General features: G+C 35.3%; 3 protein-coding genes across 3 annotated transcripts; 2 read left to right on the top strand and 1 right to left on the bottom strand.

The window, feature by feature from the left end:
- The first annotated feature begins 3728 nt into the window (after positions 1-3728).
- Positions 3729-6250, top strand: LOC114718724 (GDSL esterase/lipase 5). The gene is made up of 5 exons (XM_028904141.1): positions 3729-4034; positions 4230-4348; positions 4443-4673; positions 5030-5279; positions 5816-6250. Exons 1-5 carry the CDS (start codon positions 3746-3748, stop codon positions 6115-6117), a joined length of 1191 nt encoding a protein of 396 aa, XP_028759974.1. The 5' UTR covers positions 3729-3745; the 3' UTR covers positions 6118-6250.
- A 2193-nt stretch (positions 6251-8443) lies between these two features.
- On the top strand, positions 8444-18555 carry LOC114718722 (phosphoinositide phosphatase SAC3-like). The gene is given in 18 exon segments (XM_028904138.1): positions 8444-8655; positions 8741-9216; positions 10142-10346; positions 10427-10468; positions 10471-10591; positions 11239-11461; positions 11720-11796; positions 12592-12779; positions 12895-12992; positions 13264-13397; positions 13511-13639; positions 13861-14221; positions 15080-15201; positions 16254-16355; positions 16507-16692; positions 17142-17318; positions 17457-17562; positions 18008-18555. Coding segments are annotated over 17 exon segments (2493 nt in total). The 5' UTR covers positions 8444-8655; positions 8741-9108; the 3' UTR covers positions 18122-18555.
- Positions 18556-19149: 594 nt separating this feature from the next.
- Positions 19150-22500, bottom strand: LOC114718720 (eukaryotic translation initiation factor 3 subunit K). Its single transcript, XM_028904136.1, has 8 exons — positions 22273-22500; positions 21097-21153; positions 20824-20874; positions 20655-20717; positions 20517-20567; positions 20379-20445; positions 20159-20241; positions 19150-19838 (listed from the first exon to the last, which is right to left on the bottom strand). The coding sequence occupies exons 1-8, from the start codon at positions 22396-22398 to the stop codon at positions 19635-19637; spliced, it is 702 nt and encodes a 233-aa protein (XP_028759969.1). The 5' UTR covers positions 22399-22500; the 3' UTR covers positions 19150-19634.
- Positions 22501-23572: the final 1072 nt, after the last annotated feature.

Here is a 23572-nt window from a genome sequence, read left to right as displayed (position 1 = left end):
CACGGAAATATGAATATCCTCGCCCGGGGGAATTAACAGTTATTCTCACTCATGTCTTCAGCATAAAGGTTAAACTTATTGGTGTCTACATACACAAAATATATGGAGATATAGTATTCTTCCACTCTTAAATATAAAACTCATTTTATAATATAAATTACACTACAAAATTGGTCTTATATTTAGAACCGGAGAAATACTTTTTTTTGCCAGAACTCGCATATACATATATGTATGTGTGTATATACATATGTACGCATGTATCTCGAAGTGTTGGAAAAATAGGACTACACAGTATGGTAGTGAGATTACAGGATTTTAAAAGCATGCGTGGAATGTTTGCTATATATATCCAATGGCATTAGGGGAAGCAAATAGCTTTAAGAGCAGGCAAAGCACCTTAAATAACTAATTACTTTTAACACCGGCAATTCAGGAAAGAAGCATACTGAGAATGAAGAAATGAAGACAGGAGATGGACAAGAAGAAAGGGAGGGATGAAAATAGAAGGAGGAAGAAGAAGAAGAAGAAGAAAGAAATCATACGCAAACAAGTAAAACTAAATCATTGTCTCAACTAATTGAATCCGGTGCAAGTTTAAAAACAGTGATTTGAGAGTAAATAAGCGGTGATTGTGAGGTACTACTGGTGTAGAAGTGAAAGATAAAGATTTTAAAAAAGATATTTTGAAACGTGAGTTGGTCTTATAAACAGTAGGGTCGGATTTGAGGCAATTACTTGTAGAGATGGAAAGATGAAAGACTTGTCTAGATCCTAGATCAATAAGTACATTTATATAAGTCAAATTAAAACTTCTCGCGTATATTTATCTTATATTCTGTGGGTCCCGACTAAAAAAATTATTCACAAGTTATTACGAACAACAGTGAAGTGGTCCTGAGAGGCGGAGAATAAATGCACGGGTGTGGAGCGTTGGCCTTTACTCCAACGAACCCAACAAACAACGACCACACTTCATAGTTATCTCGTGGAAACATGATATACCTCCAACGCGATCTTTTAGAGTTTATTTGGAATAATTTATAAATAATTTTTAAATTATAAATTACAAAATATAAGATAAATATATAAGAAAAATTTTATATTGACTTGTATAAATATACTTAAAAGTATTTATAAATTGTAAATCCAAATAAGCCCTTGTGTGTAGTGGTGAGGGGTATAAGCAATGGAAGTTACCGCGTATAGATGAAGTCGCCGCCTTGTTGCCGTCATCGTGATCCTCACAGTTTTTATCACCTGCTTTTGTCTTGGGTACATCTTAAGCACAGACCGACTTTTTCATGGGTTCAGCTCATATTATGAATTCAGGCTCATAAGTCCGGACGTCCTAAAATTGGTCATTTTCTCAAATCCGAAAAGCTCGCGTTTTTTTTTTAAACAAATTAAGTTTCTTATATGATTATACAAACATAAAATCTCCAAATGATCACAGATAATTGAATTTAAATTATTAGACGGATTTGTTACAAAAAAATAGACAGACCCACAAATGAAAATGGTCAAAATTGTAAAATTTTATTGCAAAAATTGTAATAAGGTCTCGTCTGAGAGAATTAAATATAAAAAAGTCCTTTAAAATCATCAAATTATTTTGAAATCTCAAGAGACCTCATTGCAAAGGATTTTATTTGTTTAATTACCAAATTGTTCTTATATTTTTTTTTAAGTATACATTGAAAACTAAAGGAACAGTCGTTAATAACTTAAGATGTAGCGATTAACATATATCACAACAGGTATTAACAACACACTTTCTTAGCGTATCACAAAAATATAATGCATGAATTGTTAATAACTATCATAATAGTTGTTAATCATTACATTTTAAATTGTTAACGACTGTAATTTCAATTATTAATAGATACTTAAAAAAAAAGATAAGGGTAATTTAATAATCAAACAAATAGAATTCCTTACAATGATAATTTAATGATTTCAAAAGACTTTTTTGTATTTAATTATCTTATGTGAGACCTGTGAAACCTTATTATAATTTTTTCAATTTTATTCGGCTCGGCTACATGAAGAAAAATAAATAAAATAAAAAAAGAGTAAGATTCTTCATTTGGGACGGGAGAGAAGTACAAAACTAAAATATATTAAGATATCCTTAAATTTTTCCATTCAAATATGCAATAACACCATAAATTAATCAGAGACAATAATACTCGATTTTTGACATGACAATTTTTATGTCATACGAAAAGTTGATTTTTAACCAAAAAGTTGTTCTTAACATAATTTAGGATTAATTAATCCACAAGTCTTTATAGTTTCAATCAATTTTGAGTCAAATCCTTATAGTTTTTTTTCTTCTTTTTATCAGGTCCTTGTACTCTCACCTGTTTTTAATTAGGTCCTTACACTTATTTTTCTTTTTATTAAGTACTTATAATTTAACTAAATTTTTAATAAGGTCCATGTAGTTTTAATTTTTATTTATTAATTAAATATAAATTTAATTAAATAGATTAATACTGAAATATAAAATATTAATAATTAAATCAATAATTATATAATAAAATTCAGGAAAATTTTTGGAACAATTAATTTTTTTTGTTTAAAAAATAAAATTATTATAATAATTCATTATTTTTAGAATATTATTGTTTATAAACTAATATTAAATAATATATACTATTTTATGTTTAAAGAACACTACTATTATAATTTATAAAATAAAGAATAAAAAATTCAGGAATTTAATTAAAAATAAGGTAAACTTATAAGGACTTGATAAAAAGAAAAACAAATACAAGGACCTAATTAAAAACATGTAAAAGTATAAGGACTTGATAAAAAGAAAAAAAAATTATAGGGACCTAATTCAAAATTGGTTGAAACTATAAAGACTTGCAGATTAATTAATCCCATAATTTATGTGTTATCAATTTGTTTATCTAAAAGTTATCTTGGACAGAATACAACCTATTGGTAATTAGATTCTTTATGTGGGACAATTATATAGTTTTTAATAAAAAATTGCTGAAGGGAGAAAATTGAAAAATTAAAATATTAAATATTAAATAAATATATAATATAACAAGTTGGCAATACAGATATAATATGACAAATTATAGAGGTCTCAAAAAAAAAAAGAAAAAAAGTCACAATACCAAGCAGCTGAGACTTCTTGTTGGTTGACTCTTAAAACTTATAAACTACCCAGTTGTTATAAGATTTTTTTGTCAATATATTCCTTCTTCTTCGAAACCTTATCATGATATTACCATGGGTTACTCGTAATACTACCTCCCGTCCTAATTATAAGATTTTATTTGTAAATTATAAACAAAATCTTATGATTAAGAACTGAAAGTAAGATAAACATGCATGACACGTGTCCCGTTTATCCTTCGCCTCCATGCTGTGATGTGCGTCCAGGCTAAAAGCATCGTTAATTAATTCCACTCACCGACAATCAAAATAATTAGAACACATTGACGGATGACCCAGGAGATTGAGCGGAGTGAGCGGTCCTACCCAGTATAATTGATACAAGGCACACTAAAAAATGAGTAAAATAAATTCTTGCAAATTTTCGTTGCATTAATTTGAACAAAAATGTGTGGCGACACTTGCGAGCCGCGTCCTCGAATTGCCAGCTGCCTAGAGCAACTCACATTGATGGCATCGCCAGAGAAATTAAAGCATTATATCATAAAATAGATGTTAAGTGAACCAATACTTACTACCTGCTACGAGCTCGAGGCTGAGATCAATGGCGAATCTGAACTCCGATCTGAATCGCATTATTCTGTGCACAGCCTTAATCGCTTGTTTCAGTTTCAGGCCATCACAGAGTAGTGACTCAGTCGGCTCGCACCAGACGGCAGAAAGCAGAGCAAGCTTCTTCATTTTTGGAGATTCCACTGTGGATTCTGGCAATAATAATTACATTGAAACAATCCCAGAGAACAGAGCAGATTACAAACCCTATGGCCAGAATGGATTCTTTGAAGGACCTACCGGAAGATTCTCTGATGGCCGCATTATTGTAGATTTTATAGGTACCTACCGATCACATCCATCACTCCTTTTGATTTGCTTCATTCACTGTTGCAACTGTGTCCAATTTGTGATCGAGTCACGTCAATCATGAGATAAACAAAAAGTCAACAATAAGAAACGAGTATGGATTTCTGACTTATTAAATGCGTGCTTCGAATCTAGTAAGTTTGATATGTATTGCTGATTATATACAGCTGAATATGCAAATCTGCCATTGATTCCTCCGTTTTTACAACCATCTGCTGATCATACCTACGGCGTCAACTTTGCTTCTGGAGGGGCTGGTGTTCTTCCTGAGACCAATCAAGGACTGGTAAAAACGCAATTAATAATCTTCAATGATGCATTATATTTACATTTACGCGTTCCACAATTCATATATAGGTTGTGACCTTATAATTAATCAGGCGATTGATCTTGAAACACAAGTGAAAAACTTCGAAGAAGTGAGAAAGGGATTGGAAGAGAAGGTGGGAGAGGGGAGAGCCAAAGAAATATTGGGAGAAGCTGTGTATTTCATAAGCATAGGAAGCAACGATTATATGAGCGGGTATCTGGGCAATCCAAAGATGCAAGAACGCTTCACTCCCGAGCAGTACGTTGGCATGGTCATCGGCAACTTGACTCAAACAATCCAGGTAAGTCCTTGTTTCTGGATTTGGGGTGTCAACTCTTGCCAAATGTTTCTCTTATTTTATTTTATTTTTATCATTAGATTCCACGTAAAATGAGTACAATTTTGATATCTTGACTCAGTTTTCAATTTTTATAATTTTTCAAAGGAAAAATACTCCAACATTGTTGCAACTTCTTTTTTATTTAGATGTAAATTTTTTAAAAAATCATAAAAAAGATTGAAAATTAAAACATTTTTTCTCATAAGATATCAAAATTTTACTCATTTTAATTAGAATATAATGATAAAAAGAAACAAAATTCTATTGTAATTTTAATTAGTTAATGATGAGTGATTTGTTTGGATCGAAATATTCAGAGACTGTACGAGAATGGAGGGAGAAAGTTTGGGTTTTTAAGCCTGGGTCCGCTGGGGTGTTTGCCTGCCCTGAGAGCACTAAATCCTGAAGGAGGGTGTTTGGAAGCAGCTTCGGCTCTTGCGCTCGCCCACAATAATGCTCTCTCTTCTGTTCTTGCCAGCCTTCAACTTGCCCTCCCTGCCTTCTCTTACTCCGATTCCAATTTCTACGATTGGCTTCATGATCGAATCCACAACCCCGCTACTTACGGTATCTACAGTATAACTCTCTTCTCCATGTGCTTCTATAATAATCCCATCAATCAATATCTCATATCATCAACAGAAGATTTTGACATTTTAACGACGAAATATTGACCTATTCTTTCCTCCATCCTTTGGCATATCTAATTGACATCATGTACAGTTGTACACTGAATTCTTTTTTTTTTGGGTGCTGGCCATAGAATTCTAGTACATTAAACAACCACTATGAAGGTCTAGGTAGGTAACACGTGTGAAGAAAATAAAATAATTGATTGCGGTATTCTCAAAAAAAAGAGACATTTTTGTCTTTAACAGCATGTTTAGTATAGAGAAAAATCCAATAATAAAAGACGAGATCATGCTATATTTTCAAAGTGCTGAGAGCTGGCATTCTTTTTTCAATCTTTTTTTTTTGGCATTGGTTTAATCTTGCACACCAAAGGTTGGGATTTAAATATTGTGGGGTTGAATTGGAACAAGTCTTATTGATCGTATAGTGTGAAATTTCAATCTGAAAAGAAGCATGTGTTTTGAGTGAAGGATTGAAGGAAGGAGTGAAAGCGTGCTGTGGAAGTGGACCATACGGGGGCATCTTCAGCTGTGGGGGGACAAAGAAAACGACAGAGTACAGCTTATGCGACAACGTGAACGATCATGTGTGGTGGGATTCATTCCACCCAACCCAGATGATTCACCGCCAATTCGCCCTCCTTTTGTGGAACGGCCCTCCTTCCTCCGTCGCCCCCTTTAACTTGCACAGCCTCTTCACCACCAACACTAAACGCACCATCGCTGATGTCGTTGATCGCCCTCAACAAGCTCCACCACACCAATTCACATAATTATCATATATACTACTTTCGTTTCTATTTATAAAATCTTATTTTTAGACTACAAACAAATTTTATAATTAGAACCGGAAATAGTATAATATTACCGTGCCTTACACTCTGGAATAAAATCTTAGTCTATATACGCCCCACATGCAGTTTTGGCCGTGTATTATGGCCGAGGACTAAAGAAATAAATAATCACGCACTATTCTCATTCAAGAAGTTCAGCTTATTAATTCTATCTGCCATACTTTTATTTATTTATTTTTTTTGCATTAATATCCATGTGATTCCTAAGCGATATTTAATATTATGATCTGGGAGTTGTGGAGAGTTAAAAAAATGTTTGCAATTCTTTAGCCGAAAGTTTTGACAGTGAAAATTTATATTTATGAATGTGCGAGAGAAATGTTGATGTTAGTATTTACAAATCAATAAAAACAAATATTATTTATTATCCCTTCACAAGAAGTACGAGACTCGCACGTAGCATGCATATCCATATAGAATAAACGCAATCCGGCCAACAAAAAAAAAAATAGAATAAATGCACACTGTCTACTTCGTTTAAATTATTTGAAAACTATGCTCATAATTGACATTAAAAATATTATGTTCATGATCACATAACGAAATAACTTCATCATACATTTAATATTATTTTACTATTTTTAGATTTAGGGCCTGTTTGGGTATCCCCAAACCGTGGTTTCAGAAGCACTTTTCCGCAAAACGAGATAATCTCCTCCACATATTTACTTCGTAATCCGTAAAAACACTTTTGAAACCATGGTTTGGATTCTATCCAAACACACCCTTAATTTCTTATTCTATTAGATGGGCTTATCCCTTCGGTCAAAAAGAAAAAGATGGGCTTATGATTCTTTCATATATATAGTTGTTAGCAATCCTTTAATCACGTAATGTAGGGTTTTCCTATAAATTTAATAAGCATCGCAAAACTCTTCACTCAAAATTTTCTTTGAGCATTGCAAAAAACATCCTATTTTGTGAACATGTTCCAAAAGACAAACATAGTTGTGTTATTTATTACTACTTCTGGTCCTAATTATAAGAGCTAGTTGACAAATTTAATGAAATTAAGGAAAGAAGTTAAGTTAGTTATTTGTAATAAATAGGTGGTGTCTTTCCTAAAATATTCTTACTAATTAAATGTATTGATTAGAACTACTATTGTTGCAAGGACTATCTTAAAAAAAAATACATAAATACAAGAGACAAAGTGGATTGTGGTCTTATATTTAAGATCAAAATAAAAGTTAAGTAAGATCTTATATTAAGAACAGAGGTAGTATATAGCAGTATTATTAAATCACACACAATTTAGCAGAAAATCAATAACATCAAGATGCGAAATATCAGTAATGATTGGTTGAGTTTGGTCTCCAAACAGATGGGTTTGAAAATCGACAGAGCCAAGCAAAATAAATGCTACATCTTCGTTTGATAGAAGCGAACTAAAGGATAACATTGCTCTTGAAATGTCACTTTTTAAATGCTCGCAGATAATATGGCCAAAAAAAATTCGAGAAGATAATTCTGACAATTAAAAAAAAAAAAGGCCAGCAGATAATCGATAAGAACATCTTCCTATTATTTATTGCCGTCCTAGGTCAGGATAGTTAGAACACACAGACTTTTCACACGTATATTTTTTATTTATCTTTTGGTAAAAACCGGGGCATTCACGCGTATATATATTTATTTATCGTACAAATAAGTATAGTTTTATAATCAAGAAGAAGCTGCGAGCTGGAAGATCTCGCTCCTTCGTTTTCGAGAAGCACTGGTCACAAATTATAGGTGACACCTTTCGTGTTTACGTCGGTCGTTGAATTATTAATTATTTAAATAAATAAAAATTGTTAAAAATAATCTAACCTAATTATTGTTGCATATTACTACCTCCAGCTTTAATATAAGACCTCGTTTGATTTTTATTTTAATCCTAATTAAAAATCCCAATCCACCTTGTCTTTCATATTTATGCATTTTTTCTAAAGTAGTCCTTTAGTAGTGATAATTCTAGATAATAAACTTGATTAGTAGGGATGTTTTAGAAAAACAATACCTATTTATTACAAATAATTAACTTAACTTATTTTTTTAATCTCCTCAAATTAGTCAACTAGTTCTCGGTGGAAGGTAGTATTTTCTTTATTACGTTTGCAAAGCAAGCTAGGTAATAAATAATGTCACATGTTAGACTGTTAGAGACACGTATTTGTAGATTTGTTTTTCATTTTTTAAAATGTGTGGATGCGAAGTTGTGGTTTTGATTTGATTAATAAGGTCTTTGGATCTGAGCTTCTCCTTCGCTGAGAAAAATTTAGAAAAAAATTATTGAAATAAAGATAGAAATGAATCAGTTATTAGCTGCTATTCTTCCTGCCTCCGTTGCTTCACCCATTGTTATTCCTCCCAAATCTCTACTTTCGATTTCCCTTGGTTGATCTTCCCTTCGTACCTCTTTCAATTCCATATGTAAAGCTTCCATTTAGAAATCCTCCGCCGCTTTTCGTCTATGTGAGCATACCATTACACGTCCAAAATATTACCGGCAATTTGCAGTTTTCTTGTTGTGCTGAAAATTGTTCGATCTGTTTATTAGGATTGGCGTTGTTTGAGTGAGGATCAGCGGCTCGTGGGTTATAGCAAATAGCTGCCACAGCCACAAGCAGCAGGGGGCGGTGGTAGTGATGGTGGTGATTCTTCTAGGACATGGTGGGGGAGGAGAAGGAGCTGCGTTGATGAAGGGAGCCTGATGATTTTAACATTGTTTGGAAGATAATGCTGTATTTGAAGCAGCCTACAGTCAAGGATATGAGTTTATATTTGGGTTGTGAGCATTATGGCTCCAATTAGGTGATTCTGAATTTTGTAATTGCTTAGCTTTGCATGCCGTTTTGATATTTTCCCTGAGCCAGGGGCTCGGGGATCTGAGTTTTGAAAGAAAAAAGGAAAAAAAAAAAAAAAGTTATGGGGTCGTCAGAGAACGAGCCTTCTCACTCTCTGTCTGTGGGAGACGAACCCTGTCCTCCAGCACATGCCTGTATGCAGAAATTTAGGCTCTATGAGACTCGATCGGTATGCCTTATCTTGATTGTCTTCTTTTCATTTTTTGGTAATCAAAGTTGTAGGTAAACTGCAATTTTTAGGGAGATCTATTTGATTTTGTCATCATCGTTATTTCACCTGAAATCATTGTGTTGTTTTATGTTTTTCTGCAAAATAGTTTTAAAGCATTGTTCATTTTTTAATTTTCAGAAGTCATTACATTCCCTTAACAGTGATTTTAGGCATGAATATCTCGTTCTGTACCATGGAAAGTTTTGTCATTGTTTTGTCTCCTGCATCTGACCAAATGTAGCACTATAGTAATACTCTCTGTAGATCATATGATTCAATGCACCTTTTATCTTGCTCATGCTAGCATAGTCAATGATGAAACATGCTTTTTGTGGGATCTTAAACGTGCCAGTGTATTTATTCTCCTATCTTCTCCGCACTCACGCATATCATTAATGACTCAACTTGCGGTGTTGAATTTTTCTAGAAAAACCATGTGTCTAGCGGGTGGTCCGATGTATTTCCCTACGTGTACTTTATTACTATCGTACTATATAAAATTTAGTTTGGCAAAGGAGGCAGAACTACTCACCTTCATGATCCTCTTTCATGTTTTGATTGAACTCTAAAAGTTTCCTTACTGGAATTTTGAACGGCTCTCTCTTCTCCAAATGCCTCTGTATGGGCCTTCTGTCTCTTTGCACGTGGAATACCAATGTGGATGATTGAGTGTTGCCTTCCATGAATCTGTGTCTCGACCAGCTCATGTTCATGCTTTAGGTTGTTTGCATTATGAATCATAATGCCACTGTCTTTCGTGCATATTAAGTTGGTTGAACCTGTTTGTCCAATATCATGGTGCAAGATTGGACAGTCAAAAACTGTAATATTTATTTTGTGAAGTATTTTTTACCTTGTGCATTTGTTTATTTTCATGTCACAGAACTTTTACATGATAGGAAGGGACAAGAGCAGGACATATTGGAGAGTGCTGAAGATTGACCGTCTAGAGCCTTGTGAGCTAAACCTGTGTGAAGATTCTACAACATATACAGAAGAGCAATGTTCTGACTTGTTGAGGCGGATACATGAAGGGAACAAGTCCACAGGTGGACTGAAATTTGTTACAACTTGTTATGGAATTGTTGGTAAGTTGAGTTATGATGTCTTGCTCAGTTGTTCCTTGATAAGCTATCACTTGTTAACTTATTCAGCTTCTCTGTTCTAGGGTTCATCAAGTTTTTAGGACCATACTACATGCTGCTTATCACAAAAGAAGGCAAATTGGTGCAATCTGTGGTCACACAGTATATGCCATATCAAAGAGTAGGATGATACCGCTCCCAAATTCTTCAGTTCAATCTAGCATTGCCGATTCTAAAAATGAAAACAGGTTGCTACAAACTCACATGTCTTGCCATTTCTTTTTTAATAGTGAAAGAACTTATGTTAAGGGAAGATCAAAATTCTAAAAGGTAGAAGGAGATAAGAAATGCTCCCAAAAAATGACTAATACCCAAAAAAGGGTACTAAAACCTAAAATTATGCATATCAAGCATAAATTATGTTAAAAATATTAGTCCAAGGGAAGCTTAACATCTCTTTGCAGTTGTTTTGATTCATTCTGAATGCTGATTATCTCTGTTATTGTATTTGACAGTTAAAAAGAGGAAAATCACTTTGGTTGTGTTTCTGCATATATGCATAGCTAATGATCTTCACAATTTCTCAACCTTTGACTGATTTTAAATTAATCCCACTTCATCTTTTTATATGCAAAGATAAGATGAAAATGAGTATTCTCATATTAACAATTGCTTATCTTCTGTTTGGCTGGATCTCATGTTAAAAGGTTCTCAGATTTGTTGATGAATTACTGGTTTTTATTAGAATTTGACAATGATGAGACAAAGTACAACTTAATGAGTAGGCAGTACTATTCTAGATGCTTTGTACTATTTTTCTAGCGGCATGTCAATTTTATTGTTACAAGCTTTGTCAGTTTTGTTTTATTTATATCTTTTTGCATTGGCATTTCAGATACAAGAAGCTCCTATGCATGGTCGATCTTACGAAGGACTTCTTTTTCAGCTACTCATACCACATTATGCGTAGTCTTCAAAACAACTTATGTCATAATGAGACAGGTCATGTACTTTATGAGACCATGTTTGTTTGGAATGAGTTCTTGACCAGGGGAATCAGGAACCATCTCCAAAATACTCTTTGGACAGTTGCATTAGTGTACGGCTTCTTCAAACAGGTGAGAATGGATGGCTTTTGAGCTCTGACACTGAGTAATGTGATATTCATAATCTTGTTGAAGCAGGAAAAGTGTAATAATTTCTACTTTTTTGGTTATCAATGCGACACATCAAGATGAACTTTCTTCTAGGATTATCATTTTGAATTGCATACTTTATTTGTTCATTGACCAATTGGCTTATTTACTGCTGGATTGAAGTAGTTGCATTGTCATTCCTATATTCAACATCCTATGTTTATTTGGTGGCTGTGTTAGGGCACGTTTACAGTAGCTGGACGGGAGTTCATACTCACCCTCATTTCAAGACGTTCACGCCATTATGCTGGCACAAGGTATGAAATTCCTTCCCAATCTCTCTCTAAACAGTTCAAGTTCATTTTCCTGTTATCCGTTATGCTCTATGTTGTCTGCTAATATGATTTTGTGGTGCATATGCTTCAGTTGATTAATGATTATGCAGCTGCCCAAAGAGTCCTAGTGTTTGAAGTAGCCCCTCTGATGATTTATCTTTTTTTGTTGAGGATGCTCAGTCCTTGTATTCCTATCATATTTTAAATTGCTAGTTGTGCTTGTTTAACTTTGTTTGAATACAGAACAAGCATGACACTTGAAATCAGTTTCTATTTTTTGTTCAGATTGATTTTTCTATGTGAAGAATAATTTTTCTTTCTAGATTTTGACTCTATAAGTTTGTTTTGAGCGCTGACAACTGACGTCATTTGAAAGGATGACAAAAACAGAAGGTTTGCCTCGGGTGAAAATTGGGCTCAGTTCTATAAGTGTTTTCTTTAATCTCTCTCTTGGGTGAAAAGTCAGCTAAGCAGATATCAGAGTATTCTTGAGAAAAAACTAAAAGAAAATCAAGTATAGTAAATTAAAGAAAATCAAGTATAGTGTGTTGTCTTCATGGTTCATGAATAACTCTTTTAGATAATAGATACAATGCCTGTATTAGCAAAGTACTCTTGTCCTCTACAAATATAACACCTCAAACTTTCAATGTAAAGATTGTGATCCTTGTTTTAATATTTATTATTTAAGTCTTAATTTGACCTAATAAAGACAGTGCATACATATTTGGAGTTTCATGTCTGAAATTGCCAGCTTCACTTGGTTATTTTATGCAGGTATTTGAGGCGAGGTGTTAATGAGAAGGGCAGAGTAGCTAATGATGTTGAGACAGAACAAATTGTGTTTGAGGATGTTCCTGAAGGTCTTCCTGCCCAAATAACTTCTGTTGTCCAGAACCGTGGTTCAATCCCTCTTTTCTGGTCGCAGGAGACTTCACGCTTAAATCTTAAACCTGATATTATATGTATGTCTTCTGTAACTATTCTGGAGTTATTTTATGTCTTGTCCTTTCTACTTTGTTGAGCATCAGTTCATGGGTGTCTATTTGTCTGCCCATTGAGTCAGTTCTTCTTTTGCAGTGTCAAAGAAAGATCAGAATTACCAAGCCACTAGGCTGCACTTTGAAAATCTTGTCAAGAGATATGGGAATCCCATAATAATTTTGAACTTAATAAAGGTAATGTTCCTTTTCTAGAAGGAAATGGTTTTTTTTCCCTAATTTATTTGACATGTCACTGTATTATTCCCTCAAGATGAAATTTTCTTCTATATTGGTTATCAACTCATCATCTTATGTGCAGAAGTTGTTGACACGTATTATGATATCTTGGACTGTTTTCCTCATGACAGAGTGCAATTTCTGGTCATGGGATGTCCCGTCTAACATTTATACGTTTCATTTTTATAAGAATCTTTGTTGATTGATATTTGCATATTTTATCCAACAGACCCATGAAAAGAAGCCTCGTGAGTCCATACTCCGTTCAGAGTTTGCTAATGCGATTGATTTCATCAACAAAGATTTATCTGAGGAGAACCGGCTTAGATTCCTTCACTGGGACCTGCACAAACACTTTCAGAGGTAGGTGTCTTATATATATATAAATATATATATGTATGTATTGATCATCCTCAGGAAAATCGTGTGCACTCTAAGGTAGTTGATTCAAAACTATTTTTCCTTTCTCCTCCCAGCAAATCTGCAAATGTCCTGCTACTTCTGGGCAAAGTGGCTGCATATGCATTGACATTAACAGGTTTTCTTTATTGCCAAGTGACACCTACGTTGGTACCTGAGGAATCTTTAAGATGCCCATCTGTAGAGTAAGTTCATCATGTGGTTACAATGACTTCTTTCACACCATTTCTAAGATTTTCTTTATCTAGACTTGAACTTGTAAAACGGCTTTAGATAAGAGCAATTTGATGAATTTGTTCACTGAACTTGAGCAATCTTAATAATAAGTAATGTTTGACGAAGGTTTAGTACCTCAAGTTTTTGTCATTGTTGTGTCTTGTTTACTGATTTTAACGTTTGCATCCAGCAAAATTGATATGGGAAGCTCTTCACCAAGACTTCTTGACAATTATAATGAGGATGCTGGTAATTTAGAGAGAAAACCTAGTGAAGAAAATAATGTTGCTAACGGAAATCATTCTATCAAAGCCCCCATGTTTCAGAGGGGGGTGCTGAGAACCAATTGCATAGACTGCTTAGACCGCACAAATGTTGCACAATATGCATATGGGTTGGCTGCTCTCGGCCACCAACTCCATGCTCTGGGAATTATTGACAACCCAAAAATTGACCTTAATGACCCGGTAGCTGATGATTTGATGGCGTTTTATGAGCGTATGGGTGACACACTTGCACATCAGTATGGTGGTTCTGCAGCGCACAACAAGGTGATCTTACAATAGCTTCAGTTCTACATTATTTTATTTTCATAATTACCTGTGTCATCTATGCGGTGACCTTTAAACTTGTTGATTTGGTAAAGGAATTTTGTTTCTTGGGGATAAATGAAGGAAATTGTAGCAGAAGAAAGAAAGGGATATAAAAAGAAGAAGTTCTCCTTATTCATCTCCAATTGAATTTATATAGGGATTAACCATATTTCTTAACTAATTATGTTGCATAAGATTGATGCTTTAGTTGTATTAGCTTTCTTGGTACTTTGGCAGTGGGTTTATGCAGGTTTGTTTCATTATCATTTCTAAGAATGTTAGCACTTTGTCCGAGTTACTCCCAGAGACAACAAATAGTTTTCATGAGGACAAGGCGACCTCACTTGCAGTGGCCAATTTTAGTTTTCTTTTGTTTCTTGTTTCTCATTCCTGATACCACTTCACATTTTAATGGGCAGAGTGGCAGTGGTGAAGGGGTTTTCATATTGAGAGTTGTGATCAAATTGGTTTCCACGTTCTTGTCTGTCATGCCTTTTTACCTTTTAGTGGGCAGAGTAGTGTGGGTAACGGAGACTTTTTGTCGAGCATTTGTTTAGAATAGGTTTGCATATTCTTGTTCGTTATACCAATTTGCTATTTTATAGGCTGACAAGCTGTAGTCGTGGGGTTTGTTGAGAATTGTGATTGAATTAGCTTGCACATTCTTTCGTGCCTTGCCATTTTACCATTTAGTGGGAAGAGTGGAGTGGTCATGGGGTCCTATTGTTGAAAACTATTGATTTGGCTTGCATGTTGTTACAATAAAGTAGCAATTTGACTTGTAATAATATTTTTTTTTCTTTTTTCGCCTTATAGATATTCTCCGAGAGGAGGGGCCAGTGGAGAGCTGCAACACAATCTCAAGAGTTTTTTAGGACTCTTCAACGCTATTACAGCAATGCATACATGGATTCTGAGAAGCAAGATGCAATCAATGTGTATGTGTGAAGTCATTTTGTCCTTTAATTTCTATGGTGCCTCCTTGTATTGTTTTCAAAGCTTGGATTTATTTACGACATGTCTCTCATCTAGTTTGTTCTCTTTTTCCTTTCCTCTCTGTCTCTTTTGTTTTTAAAATATGGAAATCAAAGAGAAGAAAAAAAACATATTAGAAGGAAAAAATAAGTGGGAGGCTTGAAATGCATATGCGCAGATGTTAATTCAATTTGCAAGTGAGAATTTCCAAGTACAAAACAGCTATGAAGATATATTTCTGAGGGTTTTATTTGGAAGCAACTGCAGCCAGTAGGATGATATGATAGGTCTATTTTTTAAATACTAAAACTACTTCCTACTGTTCAGGTCTATTCTTTATCCTTACATCATTAAAAACTACCAATACCCCACACACACACACACACAGCTATGCAAGAGCAAAATAGGGATTAAACGATTTTGATACAAGAGCTTTTCACTCTCTACTTGTTTGCCAAGCCACAAAATAGTCTTTTCCAAGTAAGTGTACGGACGGACAACTTCTTCAGCATCGTGCTTCAATCAAAGGCACTCAAGGATGGCGGTAGTTTGTCAATGCCATTCAAGCTTTTCCCCTCCTTGTTCCTGGTAACACGTCTGCAATTAATCAAATCATGAGAAATTGCTCCTATTTTTGCCATCGTCATCTGTAAATTGCAAGACCAACAATTTTGTTGATGTCTGTTCTCAAACCTTCAAAAATCCATCTCTCAAGTCTCAACTTCCCTATAGATCTCTGCTCAGAAGAATTTTCAAATGATCTTGGACGAACATGTAGTCTAACTATTTACAATGACGGAGAAAGTGGCTGTCAAAAATCCATCTCTCAGAATCTCCCATTTCGTTCTCTGATATCTTTTGCACTCTGCCTGGATCTTAATGGGTGGCTCTTGAGTCATTGTAGTGTCAAACATTAGCAGCTAATAATTTTGTGATGTAATTTTTTTCCTTTGGTTTGGGGGTAAAGTTGTCTGTACACAAACCATAAGATGACTCGTCTGTTTTGTTGATACAGATTCCTGGGACACTTTCAGCCGCAACAGGGTAAGCCTGCTCTGTGGGAGTTAGATTCAGATCAGCACTATGATGCTGGGAAACAAGGAGATGAAGATGGAAGGTAATCATACTATCTTGGCTGCATCTGGTGAGGTAGTTAACAGTGACTTATATTATGGACTTGCTCAAGACATCATGATGACATGAAGCATATATATAAAAATTGCTTGTCAATGCAACTTGCACAGTAACATTAAAATTTGGTATTTAAGGTTATTTTTCAAGAGATCCTTGTCAGATGGGAGCATTCTTCGTGGCAGTTCTACATCTATGTCAACTCCAGCTTCCAAGCAGGAAAATTTCTCTAGACCAATTTTGCCTGACGGATCAGAAGGAAGCAAGGCTCATTCTGAGTCTTCTCCTGAAATAACTTCTGAGAGTGACATAGCCTTTTCAAGGTCTGCCTCTATTATTGCATACGCAAATTTGTAAGTTCTTGTTGAAGCATACTTGATGAGATAAAAATATCCATTTTATTTTCTGTCATTTTTACTCTAGTTATTATATTGTACAGAATTTGATGTCATCTTGTAGCAGACCTTTCTGGATGAGAACACTAGGCAAGTAACTATAGTAATAGTCATTCTGAAAATATTTTTAGGAGGGTGTGGAAACCTGGTTTACGATAAAAAGTCCTCTTTTTAATATCCTCTGCTGTGATTATGTGTTCAATTGCCCAATAACAAAATATGTGATTAGTGATCAAAATGGTTAGTCACCTTGTATACCATGCTAATACAAGTTAGAAACTTAACAGGGCCCACTTGCATGGTGACACATACTGCTGCTTCATTTTGTCCATCTAATCAGTTTGTGATTTGTTCTGCTATTGCGTGTATCTGTGTAGGTATACTCCTTCAATGCCTCAGAGGCAGTTTTTTGGAGGCATGCAAAAAGAGCGCTGCCTTGAAAGTGAGCATATTTACTATTCTGAGCATGGGGATTCCTTGAGTTGCTCCAACTTTGTTGACCTGGATTGGCTATCTTCTTCAGGAAATTCGTGCGAGGAAGATCTGTATGAGAGGTGAGTAATATAATTGAAAATGATAGCTATTCATGGGCATCTGTGTTTTGCAATTATGAGGTGCTTGGCTTGAACCGCACCTCATGTATTCCTAAGTGTCCCCATGTTATATATAAAGACCTACATGTATGACTGCAGATCTTCGATTACCAACTCCCCAGTAGCTGGGCGTTCGTCAGAAAATGTCAATGGAATGATGGGAGAAGCAACTCCATCCTCCAGTGAATATGGTTCCAACATGAAGGTACCACTCCTATCTAGTGCAATATTTGTACGGACAGCTCCTAAATTTTTCCGAGATAGTTATTGTGCCAGTTACACAGCAGATCTTCCTAGTCTTCATGAGTCTGCGTTCACTCCGCATTATTTAAATTCTTATGGCTTGGGTTTTGGATTATTTGTTCCAGTGAGTTCTTTGATCACTATTTTTGAGATGTGCCTAAGGTTTATGCTTATATCATGCACGAAGCACGTACATATTCCCCAACAGTCGAAGTCTTTCTTGATGACTTGGTCTTTCTATGAAAAGCTAACTTCGCTTAATGTTCTCAGGGAAGGGAGCACGCTGAGATGTGCCTAAGGTTTATGCTTATATCATGCACGAAGCACGTACATATTCCCCAACAGTCGAAGTCTTTCTTGATGACTTGGTCTTTCTATGAAAAGCTAACTTCGCTTAATGTTCTCAGGGAAGGGAGCACGCTCGAGAGTTATCCTATGGTAATTCACGGTCCAATGGTGTTGAGGAATTTCCAGATAGTTTTGTACAGTGGGTGACTTATGGACAGACCCTTTGCCATTGAATTTTTTGGCACGATGATCATTTGCACTAATATATAATCTACACCTAGTTGACTTGGGTTTGATCAGAAGAGGCTACTAAGTAGAAAATAGAGACACTTTATGGTGAGGGAGCGGTTATCGCCTAAGCAAGGAAAGAAAAACAGAGGCATTCGTGGGCTTCTCTGTGACTGTAAGATGCTGGTCCAAGAAGAAATCCTCCAGGCTCATAGTCCATTGACTTGCCGCATTAACTCTATTTGTGAAAATCTCAATTTAAATATGAAAACATGGTAGAGCAGAGTAAATAGCAAGGGGTTGTAAAAATTCTCTCCTTTTTTTCTTTGCTGGAGGTCATTGTTTGCACTTTTGTAAATATAAATCATGCCCGTTGGAGCTCTTACTTTTTAGATTTGCAGATGATTCTTTTAAATAATATTACTTTTTGTAGCTGCTCTTTGGGTTTGACCTATTGCAGTGATCGTTGAGCTATTTCTAGCTTAATAGTTGGGGTGATCAATTCCTCTAAGCTCTCTGTGTGGCTATATGAAGTAATGAAGGACAATTTAATTTGCTTAAATGGATTTTTAAAAAATGTTGCTGAGGTGTGATATGTCGGACTTTACCGTCAAACATTGAGAATGTACCTATGTCCGGGGGTTTTTCTTCAGTGGATGATGGAATCGCATCGTGCTAACAAGGGAAAGATGAGGAAAAATATCATTTTTGTCTTCTAATTATTTATTTTTGTTTTGGAAAATGAAGAAGCTTTTTACTTAGAAAAGAAATAATTTATCTTGAAAGTACCATATAAATAGAAAAGCATCAAAGGCTAATTTTCTTATTCTTTGCATTTCTTTTATTGTATTAAAACATATAAATGGAGACGTATCAACTAACAATTGTATTATATCCTTCATCTTTATAAGAACGAAATACCTATTTTTAACCAAGAAAAGTTGACCAAGTTGATATATTTTCATGAAGGGCATAACTGAAATATTGTAATAAATGTTTTAGACAAAGGCTAGTTACCTTTTTTACACTCCCATAGCTTAAGATGGCTAGGACTATTTATAAAATGATATTTGACCACATTGCTTATAATTGCCTTCGAAGCATATGCACTATTTCATGACATCCTATGCAAATTTCTCGATCTCCTCACAGCATTACCATAACTCGGATTGAGTGCATCCACAAACAAGATTTGCCACTAGGGAAACTACTAACTTAGACATGACCACCGTTGAACGAACCATTCTTAAGTACAATAATCCATTGGTACAGCAGCTTAAATTAATTCTCGATCACTGACAAAAAGCTGTCCTCTATAATCAAACTGAAGCATCTGAAAGGAAAAGCGACAGGAAGAAGTAGCCTCAGATAATCTCATTCAAAAATCTTCATCCGGAAAGTAAATCAGGAGGCATCCAGAGAGAGTAGCAGGCACAAGAGAAGGCAAAAGGAACCCAAAACCCCCGAAAACTGATCAATAGAGTTTAATTTGTGTCACTGGGCGGATCCAGAGATATGTCAGCCCAGAATAGGGAAAATACGCGTAATTTGCTCCAATGGCACGCTGTCTGCAGCATTTTTCTTCGATGCTGGGTCATTGAATTCATTTCTTGGTAGGACAATGAGTTGACCTTTGCCATGGCCTTTCTCAATGACCCAACCACTGTTAGCTACTTGGTGTTCAAGGAATTTGTCCAAGGCCAAGCCTTCTATGTTGATGGCCTGCGAGAGTTATTGACACAATTAATTATTTTATACCTGAGACTAATGAGAAAATCATGGCATCTTTCATGCTCAAATAAGGAATCTAAGTCAGGAAAACACAAAATTTAGACACAACCCTGCGGCCTCCCCCCACTATTACATTCGGTTTTGATCATGTGCTTTTGCTAACAAGGAGAAAAATGAATATGCACCACATTCAATACAAGTGACTCAAAAGCAAAAATCAACTAAGTCAGGTGACAGCAACTAGTAGCAAGGAAAAAGCAAATTCCAATAATTAATAAATTAAAGGCTCAAATGGGCAGATTATAACCCACCTCAGCCAGCACAGATCTAGGAACCTTTTGGTAAGTTAACGAGAGCACATGAATTGCATAACCTTGAATTGCTTGCTCAAAACCTGCAATCGATAGCTTCTCAGACTGGTGCATAAGCATATGTATAAATGAAAAAGCAGAAGCTAGAAGGCTCTATCAGTTTCAAGTGTCAGCACCAAAAAACCAAATTATCTTTTCATCCGTCACAGTGTCTCATCACCTGGCACAGCTTCAACTATATGACGATTCTTTGCTGCTTCATCCCAAAACTGGCGAAATCTTCCTGTCTGGTGAATGAAGAAATAGATTAATACTTAAGTTTTGGGTAGACGACTGGATAATGAGACCCAATGCATACCTCCAAATAGTGTGATAAAACAATCAATGTCTTGAATTGCTCCTCCATTTGCTAAGAATCATAATAAACAAACATTAGAACAAACTATTCCGTGACCCTGACAAGAACAAAGAAAAGAATGATTTGAAAGAAAAATACCACACGTTCTGGAATCAAAAAGAGACAAAGGCTGAAGTCCGGAGCTGGCATTGCCATGAGGGCCTGCTCAATAGAAGAAAGTAAAACATCAGCCCTGTATTCAATCCACTGATCATACGTGCTCCTTTTCATAAAAAGCAAAATACAGCCATAAATTGCTTAATCAGACCTTGACCAATATGCGGGCTACAATCTGAGAACTCATTCTCTCTGGTTCAAACTGTAATGATAGAAAAACTTATTAGTAACCTACTCAGCATTCTGTCAGTGTGAGCAAACAGTGGTCTTACAGCCAAAACTGAAAGAGAAAACAAGAAGGTAGAATAGCTACAATAATTGCTAATTACAAAGGAAAAGAAAGTTTGATGATAAAGAATGAGACCTCCTCCTAGGGAAACAGAAGTGCCTGCCTATTCCTTTCATTAGGATGCATGCAAAATACCTGATAGAGGCGAAGAAGGCATAGATTTGCATCCAAGCTGTACGTTTGTGATGAAACCTGGTTTAGAAAATAAACAGAATGTAAAAGAAAATTTGTTTAGTCGGCATACAGACGTACAGCTAGCAAGATACACGTTCAAAATAGTCCTACAAACTACCGGTTAGAGTGTAAACTGGTGGGATGGGGAAAATGGAGGTAACTAACTGTTTAGACGTATTACAATTTGTTCATCGTACAGATGAGGTGAAAATTATGTCCTAAACTTAAGGGAAAATGTCAAATCAACGGTCCAAAAGAATACGTACACATCACACATTTTAAGTTGATGGCTGTTATAGAAATATATGAAATTGTATATGTCTTCCATGCATTTGCCTAGCGCAGCAGAGCTATTGCAGTATAAGAGATCTTACCATGTATATGTCTATAGAGAGAGAGGGAAATGAAACAAAAGTACATGTACATGTCTATAGAGAGAGAGGAAATGAAACAAAAATAAAGTGATCCCTTCCATTTTATTTTCACTATAAACAATCAAGAGAAATTAAAGAAAAAAAAAATTGAGCCGTAGCATAATGACAACTGTAAAATATTACAAAATTTCATACTCCTCCATTTTGTACCTTATTCTCAAATTACCTGCCAATCACATTCTCAGTAGTATGGGGGACTGAGAAGAACGATATCATCAAAGAATAGTTGGAAATACATGCTTAGTTAAAAATAATGGGAAAAAATTAAAAGGTGTTTCTCCCCACTAATGCCGTGAATGAAAATCATGGATAATGCTGCCGTTGTGCATGCCAAGACCACACTATTTTCTGAACTGACAAACTACTTAAAACTTTCATATGCTTCCAAGCCCCTAGATTCATTTTGCTGCTATGACTGGATTGCTTGTTTCGTAAATACACGACATCTCCCCGTTCTCCTATGGAAATAGGAAGAATACCATATAAAACAAGGAGGGGAAGACGCATAACATCTACGTACGTGATCAAGAGTAATGGATTTCAACACATGAATTCAACAATCACGCGGACAAAACAGTCATGAGATACACAGGAATACCCATAAAAGTATATATAGAAATTTCAATCTCTATTAATCAAGACCCAGTTAAAGAGGACAAACGTAAGAATAACAGAAATCAAAAACTAAAAATTTGTCGAGTACCTGCTCGTTGACATGGTTTTCGAGATCGGGAAGGATGTCAGGATTATAGCGATTAACGGCGACAAGCTGCTCCGCGTATCCCACCTGTTGCTGTTGCTGCTTCGGCACCTCTCTTTCTCTCCCCATTTCTCTTTCCCCCTGTGGCCCTGTCGCTCTCTTTTTCGGTGTCTCCTTTGTTTCGCTGCTATCAGCACCACCAGTGAACAATTGCGAGGGAAGCCCTAGCTGGTAACGAGATTACGCTTCCAAGCTCGGAATATTATTATTATTTATTTAGTGAAAATATAATTTTAATCCTTTGATTTAATTTTATGCTAAATTTTAACTTTGATTTAGAGTTTTTTTCAATAATAAATAAATTATTTTTATATAAAAATTTGTTGTTGGAGAAGATAAAAATTTTACGATTGAAGTCAAATAATAAATAAAAAGGTGCATAATTATGTTGAGTAAATAAAAAAATTACGAGAAATAGCAAAATTTTAAACCTATAAGAAGTTTTTTGCTTAAAAAAAAAGGGTTTATAAGAAGTGTATTTTTTCTATAAAATTTCAGGCTTTATTGTATTATAATGACTCAAATGTTTTTTTTTTTTTTGGGTTTGCCATCAACTCGAATGAATTGAATAGTGCGCCTCTTTAAGCCTTTAATTAATAGGTAGACTACTGCTTTTGGTGGGGGAAAAAACAGAGATAGACTACTACTAAGTATTGGTATTATGTTAACATATTAATATTGATTAATATGGATGAAAACCGAAGGCAAAAAAAAACTCATGAAGCCCCTATTCCTATTTTTTCCTTTTTAACTGAAATTGGTCCTCTGAACTCTTTTTTTCCCCCCACCCAGTTTACCGGAGCTTTGCCTTGACTATGTCCGGATCCGACCCGCGTCGCCCACCTGGGTATGGTGGGTGAATCTCCCAGCGGGAGTTTTCTGCATTCATAAGGAATCGAACTCAAGAGTTCGCTTAAGTAGAACCGAGCCGCTTACCACTCGAACCAACCCTTGTTGGTCTCTGAACTCTTAAGGGAACCCAAACTAGGCAATGCGGTATATCCTATTTCTTCTGCTCCAAATGGCCAACCAAAATAGGCCAAGCCCAAATAATCTGTTGGGCCCTTTTCCTTCAAAAGTCCTACTCACTATTTAAACAAAACAGGTTTTTAAGCTGACCAAAAAAGATCAGACCAAGTTTTCGTCCTGAGGGTTTCACATGGGGAGGGGAATGATTTTGTATTTTCTTGTTTACACGGTAAATTAAACATATACTACCTCTGATCCTTAATATAAGAGCTAA

This window comes from Neltuma alba, unplaced genomic scaffold (assembly GCF_004799145.2).
Source record: "Neltuma alba isolate B1F8T4 unplaced genomic scaffold, ASM479914v2 tig00011864_pilon, whole genome shotgun sequence".
Classification (NCBI taxonomy): domain Eukaryota; kingdom Viridiplantae; phylum Streptophyta; class Magnoliopsida; order Fabales; family Fabaceae; genus Neltuma; species Neltuma alba.
The sequence above is the reverse complement of the archived record's forward strand: the minus strand, read 5'-3'. Positions and strand labels throughout refer to the sequence as shown.